This window comes from Pseudophryne corroboree, chromosome 4 (assembly GCF_028390025.1).
Source record: "Pseudophryne corroboree isolate aPseCor3 chromosome 4, aPseCor3.hap2, whole genome shotgun sequence".
Taxonomy (NCBI): Eukaryota; Metazoa; Chordata; class Amphibia; order Anura; family Myobatrachidae; genus Pseudophryne; species Pseudophryne corroboree.
In genome coordinates this window covers 744,180,195-744,192,604 of record NC_086447.1, presented here as the reverse complement: position 1 = coordinate 744,192,604, position 12,410 = coordinate 744,180,195, and the positions used below count along the sequence as shown (strand labels likewise).

Here is a 12,410-nt window from a genome sequence, read left to right as displayed (position 1 = left end):
CCCACCAAGTATTAGAAGTTAATTGTGCTGACTCTGCAAAAGGTGCCCTAAGTCTTGAAGAAAGTGGTGTGTGTTTAGGTTCGGGGCGTAGATATTGAAAAGGGTATATTTAGTAAAATATAGCTCAACATCCATAATTATATAACGGACATCAGGTTCTATAGTTTGTGAGAGGATGAACAGGGATAGTCCCTTTTTAACGCCACCCCTTGTGCCTTTCGTTTAAAGGGAGCCGAGACACACATGCCAATCCAGGCAGCTTTTAATGGCTTTTCCTCATTAGAGATCCAATGTGTCTCTTGAAGGTATACTATGTCGGGGTGAAAGCGTTTAAGTTGGGTAATAACCATCTTGTGCTTAATAGGTGTATTTAGCTCACCTACATTCCAGGACAAGAGTTGTAAAGGAGTTGGGGGGAGGAAGGTAATAAAATTAGGGGACGGGGATGACATAGCTACTCACCCTTCCCGAGTGGGAGATCAGGCTGCAGATGAGATTCTATGTATTGAGAGGGCTATGGAGGAGTACAGTGGATACCACTTATTCCAGACTTCAAAGAATAATGAAAAAAAAACAACAAAATTAATACATACATGTCAAGGAAACAGAATGAAGACAACAAGTACAAGGGTGTGTGTTGATCTAACCAAATAATTCAGAAATACTGTACCTCAAAATTAAATTTTCTACAATTTTCCTAACCAGCAAAAAGGCAGTGGACACCATCTATTATCTAGAGGTGTGCACAGAATTAAAACATCAGTAAGAAAAAACAAAAACAAAGATGAAGGCATGCAACCTTCCGAGGACTTCAGACAAATTTGCCTCCTTAGTTCTGTAATCCAGGTAGCGTGCTAGCACTGGTCGGGAACGACGTCTAGTGCCTTTCTGGAGTGGGCCGACTCTATGTGCTCTTTCGATGTGTGGGAGATCAATTTCAGTTGAGATACCCAGGACTGAAAGCAAATCACCAGTAAGAAGGGTAGTGAGGTTCGGCCCAGTCACCGACACAGGGATCCCCACAAAGCGAGGGTTATTTCGGCGGGATCTGTTTTCAATATCTTGGTCTTGAACATACCCCACCATTCCAACACCACTATATGGGAGGGATGAGCGTCAATGCAGGCCAGGCCAGCCTGTAACCTCGTTTGGAGACTTTCAAACCTTTTGTACATAAGGGGCATTATAAAGTCCAAAATTTCCCTAGCAGTGAGGGAAGTGGACCTCTCCCCCTGAGCCAGGGTCAGAGTGGGTTGGAGACGGCGGGGTTGATTTTTGAGAGGCAGCCTTATTTTTAAAAGTTTTATTAGAGGAGGTGGAGTGTTTAGGAGGCATGGTCTTATCAACAAATTTATCCATAACCTCTGAAAAGGGGAAGATTGTAATGTTTCAGAGATAGACAAAAAGAGGCAGACGTATAATACAGCAGAGGGAATCCGGGTACAATAGCCCAGATGGGGTTGCATACAAGAACACATGTGAATTACTGTACATCCTACACCTCAGAAAGGTTAAACAAAAGGGGGAGGAGGAGGACAGCTGCTAGTGGCCGAACAAAGGAGGTGGGTATGTTAGTAGATAGAAGTGAACCAGGAACACAATGAGCTAACACAGCATAGAAAATACAGACACCAATGCACAAATAGATTAGACAGTAAGTAATATACAGTGAAAATTATCCCACAGTAAATAAATCACAGAAACAAAACATATGCAGTAAAAACACAATGAGAACTGTTAACAGAAATGGTAATTGGCCAAGGGCTGGTGGCCCAATTCAAACAGAACAACTGCCGGCAGGGGAGCCGTGTGGAAAAGCAGAGTGTGGCGGTGGGTAAGAGGGGTAAAGGCCAGGTATAGCAGTCAGTTTGTTGGAACAAGAGGTTAGCTGTTGGTATGGGCTGTGTTTAAATCATTAGGGACAGGCAGTAAATATTTCCTGGAGAGGGCATCAGGGCAGCATTCAAATGGAGGCAAAACAGTACAGCCCAAAACAGCTTACATAGTAGATGTGTGAGAGGTGCGGCTGCGTGTGGTGGTGCCTGCTGCCGTGCAGGTGTAGATTCGGTACTCACCAGGCGCCGCTCTCTCTCACCTTCAGGTACCGGAACCTTCAACGGACCTGGAAATCTTCAGTCGGATCCGGACACTGCGATTCCCTCTCGGAGCTGACCGACGACCGAGCTGAGGAGAGAATAGTTTACCTTAAAGGGGGTATCGACCCTTCTTCCACTGGAACAGGGGATACCCCAGGGGTGACCGCGACCTTCACCGGTTGGGTGAAAGGTCATCACTGGCACAAAGCCTCAGCCACCCAGCTTTCACACACTCGCGCTCTCGCACGTAGTGTGATGAAAAGGATTCTCACGTCCGTGAGCAATCCCGATTCCGGCGCTCGGGGACAGACAAGGGACAAACGCACACACAGGTGTTACTCACCGTCAGTTTCGCACTGCGAACGTCTTCTTCTCCTACAGGTCCCTGTAAGGAGGTAAACAAACAAACAAACAGCCGTGCAGGGCCTAACTCTAACCTAGTGTCACACCCTATACTAACTACAACGGCAGAGCCCTCGAACTAGCTCTGTGGGTGTGGTGCAACAAAACTAAACACACTTAACGAGCTCACACTTTGCCCCGCACGGTAACATACATCACGATACACAATGCAAGCGACGGTACGGTCCCTTTAGTTACCCGACTCAGAACACCCAGTAGTGGGGGCCGCACAGCTCATCCACCTACCGTACTCTCTTCTTGGGGGCTCAGGCTGAGCGGGCCTGCCTACCTAACACCTCAGGGTGGCCTGGGCCTAGGGCCCAGTGCCACCTTTATTCACCTCGGGGGTCTTATTCACTGGGCCTAGCGCCCCCTAGCTGCACACAGGCCGGAGGCCTGACTTCACCCACGGGCCTAGCGCCCGCCTAACTTGTTGCCCGTTGGGTGACCTGGGCCTTGTGCCCAGGGTCACCTTAATATTCCCTAATTGGCCAAAATACACTAGGGCCTAACGCCCTCTAATGCCCCGCAGGCCTATTGCCTGATATGCCCCCAGGCCTAACGCCCGCCTAACTGTGCCGCTTTGTGGTGGCTTGGGCCTAATGCCCAAACCACCTACTCCAATGGTGACCCCCAAACTCCTATCTGCGCAACAGGCCTAGTGCCTGAATTATGCCCCGGGCCTAGTGCCCGTCCCTGGTGGTCTAGGGAGTAAAAGGGAGGGGGTGAAAGTTGCCTCACTGAGGCCTCACCTGATCCGCGGGGTCTCCGGCACTCTCTTCTGCCGCTGACCCGTCCTGGCCAGCGGCGCCGCCGCCGTCTCTCCTCCGCGTCCAGCCGCCGCTGGACATCTTCCTCCTGCAGGCCGACGTCTTCCGGCCTCTTCAGCGGCCACCGGAGCTCTTCTCCCCACGGCCGCCGTCTTCTTCGTCCACACCGTCTTGGCTCCCCGTCCGGCTCTTCTTCTGCCATCGCGCCCCCGCGCGTGGTCTTTTCTTCAGTCTCCCGCCCGGCGTCAGACGCCGGGGGCAGGGCCTATGACGCGGCGAGCGCCGATTGGCTCGCCGCGTCCCTCTCTGATTGGCTGCCGCTCCGGGAGCCGCGATTGGCTCCCGGAGGGCGCCAACATTCGAATTCCTCTGGTCCGGTGCAGGGAAAAGGGTAATCCCTGCACCGGACACCCGCCACCACGCACCCAGCGCTGGGGACAGACAAGCTGCCCCAGCGCTGTCCCCAGCTAGGGACAGCACCACAGATGTGCCCACAGGGCACATCTCTACATTTCCCCCCCCTTTTTCCTTTGTAGTCCCTACAAAGTTCTCCACGACGTCCATTGTCCGCGGGTCAGGGAATTCCGAGGTCCCTCCGGCGAGGTTGTGTTCAAGGGTCCAGCCTGGACAGGCTGTGATCCCACATCCTTCCACCTCCAGCTCCGGGTTCCTCTTCTTCGTTCCTCCTGACCTCCATCGGTGGATCCTCTGGGGAAGTGGCATCTCCCCACGGTCGCTCAACGTGGGCCACCAAGGGGAATCTTCCTCCACGGAGACAGCAGTCCCCCACTCTTGGCCTTCCAGATCGTCTGGGACATCGTCCCTGTCTTCAGGGCGTGGTACCGACCACCACCCAACAGCGGAATCCTTCGGGGCATCCATTTCCTCCCGGGCAACAGCCATCATATGTCGAATTTCCTCGTGGGGCATCTCCAAAGGTCCTGTGTCTTCCTCTGGAACGGGTCCTCCCACGGCATCGCGATCCTGTCCCCGTACGTCCGTCCATTTCGGCACTCCCGGCAGGTACTCTTGCTCCAGGACTATCTCCTCCTCTTCACGGAGGGCATTCAACTGGGGGCATGACTCCACCCGATCCTGCCAGTCACTCTCGACGGCGCTTCCGATGCCAGAGTCGTCCTCCATCTGTTCTGGGAGGGATTCGTCGGCGGACAGCTCACCGTAGTCCGAGTCCTCCTCCACCGATACCTGGACTAGGGGACTATTTTCCTCCTCAGCGTACTTAGTCCTTTCCGCTGGCACCTCTGTTTCCTCAGCGTACTCCTTCGTTTCCGCTGGCATCTCTTGGTACCCAGGACACTCCTGTTCCGCACGTCCTGGTCGTGGACGGTTCCATCGCGGGGAGATTCCGGACGTCTCAGTCACTGGGTCTTCACGCTTTTCTTCGCAGCGTGGTCTCTTCACCTCCCAGTCGTCCACCTCCGCCTTATGCGGGAAAGGATTCTGCCTTACTGGGGTCACTTTCTTGGGACAGAGTAGGTCCGCAGCATCTTCCCAGGGGCACTCACTGGCCGCATGTCCTGGTCGCCGACACTTCCAACAAGGGAGGGCCACTGCCACCTTCTCCAAGACGGGTTCCTGGTCCACCTTCTTCGCTGAGGAATCTCCACCCGTTGGTTCCGGCTCAGAGGAAATGGGCACCTGCGAACTAACTTCAAGCAGGGTCTTCCGCTCCATTTCCCTGGTTTCCTCCTCCCATCTCTGGGCGCGACCATCTGCAATCATCCGGTCTTCATTCCACGGACAATCGGGAAGCGCATGTCCTCTCGCCTCGCAGAGCGCACACACAGGCTCTGCAGCCACCCGGTCCCAAAGCTGCTGACGAGATTCCGTCAGCTGCTTCACCGTGGCCTCGTAGTCCGTCCTGTCTTCAGTCCATGGACATTCCAGGAGCCGATGTCGGGGATCTCCACAGCTTTCACACCGGGGATCAACCTCGTCTTCGCTCAACTCTTCGTCCCAGGGACAACTGTTGTGCTCATGCCCGTAGTTTCCGCAGAGCAAACACCAGGACTCCTTCTTCACTTGGCCCTGCTGACGTCTTCGGTCCGCTTCCTGGACCACCTTCTTTGGGGACGTCTCTCGCCACGTACACTCGTCGGCAAAGTGCCCTGTTTGCCGACATCTCTTGCCGACGCCCTGTCAAAGCGGCCTTCTTGCGCCCCTTCTCCCGGCGCTCTTCTTTTCCACGCTGGACCGACCGCTGCACTATCTTCAGGAGGTCCGCCCCAGACACCGTCACCCAGTCGCTCTGGTCCGCACACGTCCGGGGGTGAGTCCGTCTCGGAGCCGTCCGCAGGGAGGTCTTCTTGGTGGCGTTCCACATCGTGTCCGTGATCCGGTCTCTTTGATCCTGCCGACTACGCCAAGTGTGAGAGGTGCGGCTGCGTGTGGTGGTGCCTGCTGCCGTGCAGGTGTAGATTCGGTACTCACCAGGCGCCGCTCTCTCTCACCTTCAGGTACCGGAACCTTCAACGGACCTGGAAATCTTCAGTCGGATCCGGACACTGCGATTCCCTCTCGGAGCTGACCGACGACCGAGCTGAGGAGAGAATAGTTTACCTTAAAGGGGGTATCGACCCTTCTTCCACTGGAACAGGGGATACCCCAGGGGTGACCGCGACCTTCACCGGTTGGGTGAAAGGTCATCACTGGCACAAAGCCTCAGCCACCCAGCTTTCACACACTCGCGCTCTCGCACGTAGTGTGATGAAAAGGATTCTCACGTCCGTGAGCAATCCCGATTCCGGCGCTCGGGGACAGACAAGGGACAAACGCACACACAGGTGTTACTCACCGTCAGTTTCGCACTGCGAACGTCTTCTTCTCCTACAGGTCCCTGTAAGGAGGTAAACAAACAAACAAACAGCCGTGCAGGGCCTAACTCTAACCTAGTGTCACACCCTATACTAACTACAACGGCAGAGCCCTCGAACTAGCTCTGTGGGTGTGGTGCAACAAAACTAAACACACTTAACGAGCTCACACTTTGCCCCGCACGGTAACATACATCACGATACACAATGCTAGCGACGGTACGGTCCCTTTAGTTACCCGACTCAGAACACCCAGTAGTGGGGGCCGCACAGCTCATCCACCTACCATACTCTCTTCTTGGGGGCTCAGGCTGAGCGGGCCTGCCTAGCTAACACCTCAGGGTGGCCTGGGCCTAGGGCCCAGTGCCACCTTTATTCACCTCGGGGGTCTTATTCACTGGGCCTAGCGCCCCCTAGCTGCACACAGGCCGGAGGCCTGACTTCACCCACGGGCCTAGCGCCCGCCTAACTTGTTGCCCGTTGGGTGACCTGGGCCTTGTGCCCAGGGTCACCTTAATATTCCCTAATTGGCCAAAATACACTAGGGCCTAACACCCTCTAATGCCCCGCAGGCCTATTGCCTGATATGCCCCCGGGCCTAACGCCCGCCTAACTGTGCCGCTTTGTGGTGGCTTGGGCCTAATGCCCAAACCACCTACTCCAATGGTGACCCCCAAACTCCTATCTGCGCAACAGGCCTAGTGCCTGAATTGTGCCCCGGGCCTAGTGCCCGTCCCTGGTGGTCTAGGGAGTAAAAGGGAGGGGGTGAAAGTTGCCTCACTGAGGCCTCACCTGATCCGCGGGGTCTCCGGCACTCTCTTCTGCCGCTGACCCGTCTTGGCCAGCGGCGCCGCCGTCTCTCCTCCGCGTCCAGCCGCCGCTGGACATCTTCCTCCTGCAGGCCGACGTATTCCGGCCTCTTCAGCGGCCACCGGAGCTCTTCTCCCCACGGCCGCCGTCTTCTTCGTCCACACCGTCTTGGCTCCCCGTCCGGCTCTTCTTCTGCCTTCGCGCCCCCGCGCGCGGTCTTTTCTTCAGGCTCCCGCCCGGCGTCTGACGTCAGACGCCGGGGGCGGGGCCTATGACGCGGCGAGCGCCGATTGACTCGCCGCGTCCCTCTCTGATTGGCTGCCGCTCCGGGAGCCGCGATTGGCTCCCGGAGGGCGCCAACATTCGAATTCCTCTGGTCCGGTGCAGGGAAAAGGGTAATCCCTGCACCGGACACCCGCCGCCACGCACCCAGCGCTGGGGACAGACAAGCTGCCCCAGCGCTGTCCCCAGCTAGGGACAGCACCACAGATATGCCCACAGGGCACATCTCTACAGATGCACTGGTCCAGATAAACAGGGGGATAATGAAAAAGAATATGGGGAGCAGCAGAGTCCAGGTGTCCCACAAACAGTTCAGGCAATTGGGGTCAGGTTGAGCACCGAAGCAAGGCAAATATGAGGGAAGTGGAAAAGAGGGAGGGTAGGGAGAATGTAGGGAGTGGAGAGAAGGTAATGGGGGGGGGGGTCAATGATAACACAATAGGAGGGTAAGGAACCAATGACGGGATAGGGTAGAAATGAGAAGAGGGGTTAATATAGAAGGGAGGGTAACAGACAGTATTAGTACCGGAGGACCCCTCGCCGAAGGTCTGGAAGGGCATCAGGAATTTCTGCTGTTCTGTGTATCAAGTCAATGACTATAACTTTCACAGGCAAGTGATAAGCTGCAGGACAGGAGAGAAGGAGTCACAAACGCTGTGCAGGCCAAAAGACGAAGAGGTGATTCCACCACGTAATCACACAAAGACCTCAGCAAGTGTGGTGGGGGGGTGCTCCCCTATTTCGCAGAGCCACAGCCCAGGAGGTAGACGTCAGTGGAAGTAGGCAGCAGGGGACAGGGCTTAGCGAGGATTGATCCCCGTGGTTCATCCAAATGGTTGTAATCACTAGGAGCCGCGGCACCACCGCTTCCCGTTCACACTGTACCAACCGGCAGAGGCATGCACAGTTATATAGTGCAGGGTGAAGGCGGAGGAGGTAGAGGGATCGCAGCACTCGGTCTTGTTAGCAGGTCCCCAGTGAGGTAGCAGATCCAGGTGCACAAGTGGAGCACTACAATCGCCATCCGGGATCACGCCAGTCACAGCGATGAGAAGCAGTTGAGTAGTCGACTGGTCTCTAGAGGGGGGAATCCATGGTGGGCAGGTGATCGGACACTGTCACCTGTTCTAGGTCTAATGTCCTCAGCTCCGGTGCCCGAAAGCAGCTCAGGGTAGCCGTGTCTTCGACCCCAGTATGCAGGGAATTGAAGCAGGTCAGTAGTTAAGGGGATACGGGGAAGATGTACAGCCACAGCCCCACTGTGATTCAAGGCTGGAATTGTCTGGGTAGGGCTGAGTGATGCGGCTAATAGCTTAGGTGAGGGAGGAAGGAGGTGCGGTCCCACACCATGTGGTGGCCAGGATACGAGCCTGACTCCGGGGAACGAAGCTCACATACAGTCTACCACCCTAAAAAGAGTATCGTTTGATACCTCTAGAGTTGAGGGAGACAGCCCTGTGTAAGCTTTTTGTGAAAACAGACTGGAGCAGATGGAGCTGAAGAGAGCAGAGCTCAGCAAAAACACGGCCATCTTAGATGTGCCGCCCACTGGAAGTCTTTATTATATATTTAAATTGCAAATGAGAGTTTATCTGAGGTTTGTTTTTGTTTTTTAATAAAAGTGTATTTGCAAAATGTTTTTTTTTTAATCCAAAAAGGTTAATTAAAACTGCTACTTTAATTACTTTAACTGGCTGCAGTCACAACTGATTGTCCAAACTCCTGATCCAGTGCACAGGATTTAGAGGTTTAAAAATATAATCAAACCAAAATGTAATTTTGTAGTGTAATGTAATTGTAATATAAAAAAATTACTTTATAATATAACAAATCTTTTTTCTCTCTTTGTAAATTACAGACAAACAAAGCAGTGGCCAAAGGTGACTTTCATCAAGCAAGTTCCAGTTCCCGGCGAGCACTCTTCTTAGCCGTACTGTCTATCACCATAGGAACAGGAATTTATGTTGGAGTGGCTGTAGCCCTTATAGCCTACCTTTCCAAAAACAACCATTTATGAACTATAAAAAGCATTTGACTGAAAAAAAAAATGAGACTTACAAAGCGAGAAAGAGAGAGGCACAAAACTGAACTTAGCAAGTTGTTAACAGCATGGAGATGCAGAGAGGGTCAATGTCTGACTTCCACAAGAATCTTGCTGTACAAATTGAAATCTTTTCAAGTCATTCTTGGATGTACATTCTTTTCTCATCATGAGTTACTTTATTTCTTATTTACCTGTCTTACAATTGTGATAAGCAGCCAGTCAAGTCAAAACTGCCAGGAAAGTTTGTTTTACTAACGGACGTGACCATCCCAGTGGGACACCATAGCAGATTAATTCAGCTCATGCATTCCATTGTAAACCAGCATTTCTGTCTTGTAAACCGTGAATTACAGCAATATATAAATCGGAAGACACATGATCATTCTCATGGGCTGATGAAATCAATTAAAGTCTGCCCCAGGCTCTTTAGTAATAAAACAACCTTACATTTACTAAATCAGCATGAGATTTCCTGACCCGTTTAATTTAAAATAAGATGTTTTAACTCCTTTAAAATTGTTTTTGTTGAATGGGTTGTAATAAAACAATATTAAGCATGTTTCGGAAACAAGCATTGATAAGTGCGATTATGTATTTGCAATTATGGAGGCAGGGAACAGCAGTGATTGAACATATACATCAGTTGTAATGAGCCACATAGTCATTGTAAGTAGAGATGAGCGCCTGAAATTTTTCGGGTTTTGTGTTTTGGTTTTGGGTTCGGTTCCGCGGCCGTGTTTTGGGTTCGAACGCGTTTTGGCAAAACCTCACCGAATTATTTTTGTCGGATTCGGGTGTGTTTTGGATTCGGGTGTTTTTTTCCAAAAACACTAAAAAACAGCTTAAATCATAGAATTTGGGGGTCATTTTGACCCCAAAGTATTATTAACCTCAAAAACCATAATTTACACTCATTTTCAGTCTATTCTGAATACCTCACACCTCACAATATTATTTTTAGTCCTAAAATTTGCACCGAGGTCGCTGTGTGAGTAAGATAAGCGACCCTAGTGGCCGACACAAACACCGGGCCCATCTAGGAGTGGCACTGCAGTGTCACGCAGGATGTCCCTTCCAAAAAACCCTCCCCAAACAGCACATGACGCAAAGAAAAAAAGAGGCGCAATGAGGTAGCTGTGTGAGTAAGATTAGCGACCCTAGTGGCCGACACAAACACCGGGCCCATCTAGGAGTGGCATTTTTGTTCTCCATATTTTAATAGGCACAACTAAAAGGCACCTCAGGTAAACAATGGAGATGGATGGATTGGATACTAGTATACAATTATGGACGGGCTGCCGAGTGCCGACACAGAGGTAGCCACAGCCGTGAACTACCGCACTGTACTGTGTCTGCTGCTAATATATAGACTGGTTGATAAAGAGATAGTATACTCGTAACTAGTATGTATGTATAAAGAAAGAAAAAAAAACCACGGTTAGGTGGTATATACAATTATGGACGGGCTGCCGAGTGCCGACACAGAGGTAGCCACAGCCGTGAACTACCGCACTGTACTGTGTCTGCTGCTAATATATAGACTGGTTGATAAAGAGATAGTATACTCGTAACTAGTATGTATGTATAAAGAAAGAAAAAAAACCCACGGTTAGGTCACTGGTATATACAATTATGGACGGGCTGCCGAGTGCCGACACAGAGGTAGCCACAGCCGTGAACTACCGCACTGTACTGTGTCTGCTGCTAATATATAGTCTGGTTGATAAAGAGATAGTATACTCGTAACTAGTATGTATGTATAAAGAAAGAAAAAAAAACCACGGTTAGGTCACTGGTATATACAATTATGGACGGGCTGCCGAGTGCCGACACAGAGGTAGCCACAGCCGTGAACTACCGCACTGTACACTGGTTGATAAAGAGATAGTAGTATACTCGTAACAACTAGTATGACTGACTATGACGGTATAAAGAATGAAAAAAAAACCACGGTTAGGTGGTATATATTATAATACAATTATGGATGGACGGACTGCCTGCCGACTGCCGACACAGAGGTAGCCACAGCCGTGAACTACCGCACTGTACACTGGTTGATAAAGAGATAGTAGTATACTCGTAACAACTAGTATGACACTATGACGGTATAAAGAATGAAAAAAAAACCACGGTTAGGTGGTATATATTATAATACAATTATGGATGGACGGACTGCCTGCCGACTGCCGACACAGAGGTAGCCACAGCCGTGAACTACCGCACTGTACACTGGTTGATAAAGAGATAGTAGTATACTCGTAACAACTAGTATGACACTATGACGGTATAAAGAATGAAAAAAAAACCACGGTTAGGTGGTATATATTATAATAATACAATTATGGATGGACGGACTGCCTGCCGACTGCCGACACAGAGGTAGCCACAGCCGTGAACTACCGCACTGTACACTGGTTGATAAAGAGATAGTAGTATACTCGTAACAACTAGTATGACTATGACGACGGTATAAAGAAAGAAAAAAAAATACCACGGTTAGGTGGTATATAATTATACAATTATGGATGGACGGACTGCCTGCCGAGTGCCGACTGCCGACACAGAGGTAGCCACAGCCGTGAACTACCGCACTGTACTGTGTCTGCTGCTAATATAGACTGGTTGATAAAGAGATAGTATACAACAATATACTACTATACTGGTGGTCAGGCACTGGTCACCACTAGTCACACTGGCAGTGGCACTCCTGCAGCAAAAGTGTGCACTGTTTAATTTTAAATTAATATAATATTATGTACTCCTGGCTCCTGCTATAACAACCTGCAGTGCTCCCCAGTCTCCCCCACAATTATTATAAGCTTTTATACATTGATGTGCAGCACACTGGGCTGAGCTGAGTGCACACAGACTGAGTCACACTGTGTGACTGCTGTGTATCGTTTTTTTCAGGCAGAGAACGGATATAGCAGAGAACGGATATATTAAATAAAAGTTAACTTAACAACAACTGCACTGGTCACTGTGGTAAACTCTGTCTGCACAATCTCTCTCTCTCTCTCTCTCTTCTAATCTATTCTAATGGAGAGGACGCCAGCCACGTCCTCTCCCTATCAATCTCAATGCACGTGTGAAAATGGCGGCGACGCGCGGCTCCTTATATAGAATCCGAGTCTCGCGAGAATCCGACAGCGTCATGATGACGTTCGGGCGC

The 12,410-nt window shown here is 51.0% G+C and overlaps 1 protein-coding gene across 1 annotated transcript in view; it reads left to right on the top strand.

The window, feature by feature from the left end:
- The window catches only part of SYNDIG1 (synapse differentiation inducing 1), a 624,247-nt gene extending 614,093 nt beyond the window's left edge, over positions 1-10,154 (top strand). Inside the window, exon 4 of the mRNA XM_063918133.1 lies at positions 9,053-10,154. Within this exon, the coding sequence (XP_063774203.1) occupies positions 9,053-9,211 (159 nt within the window). The 3' untranslated portion in view covers positions 9,212-10,154. The remainder of the gene's footprint in view (positions 1-9,052) is intronic.
- Positions 10,155-12,410: the final 2,256 nt, after the last annotated feature.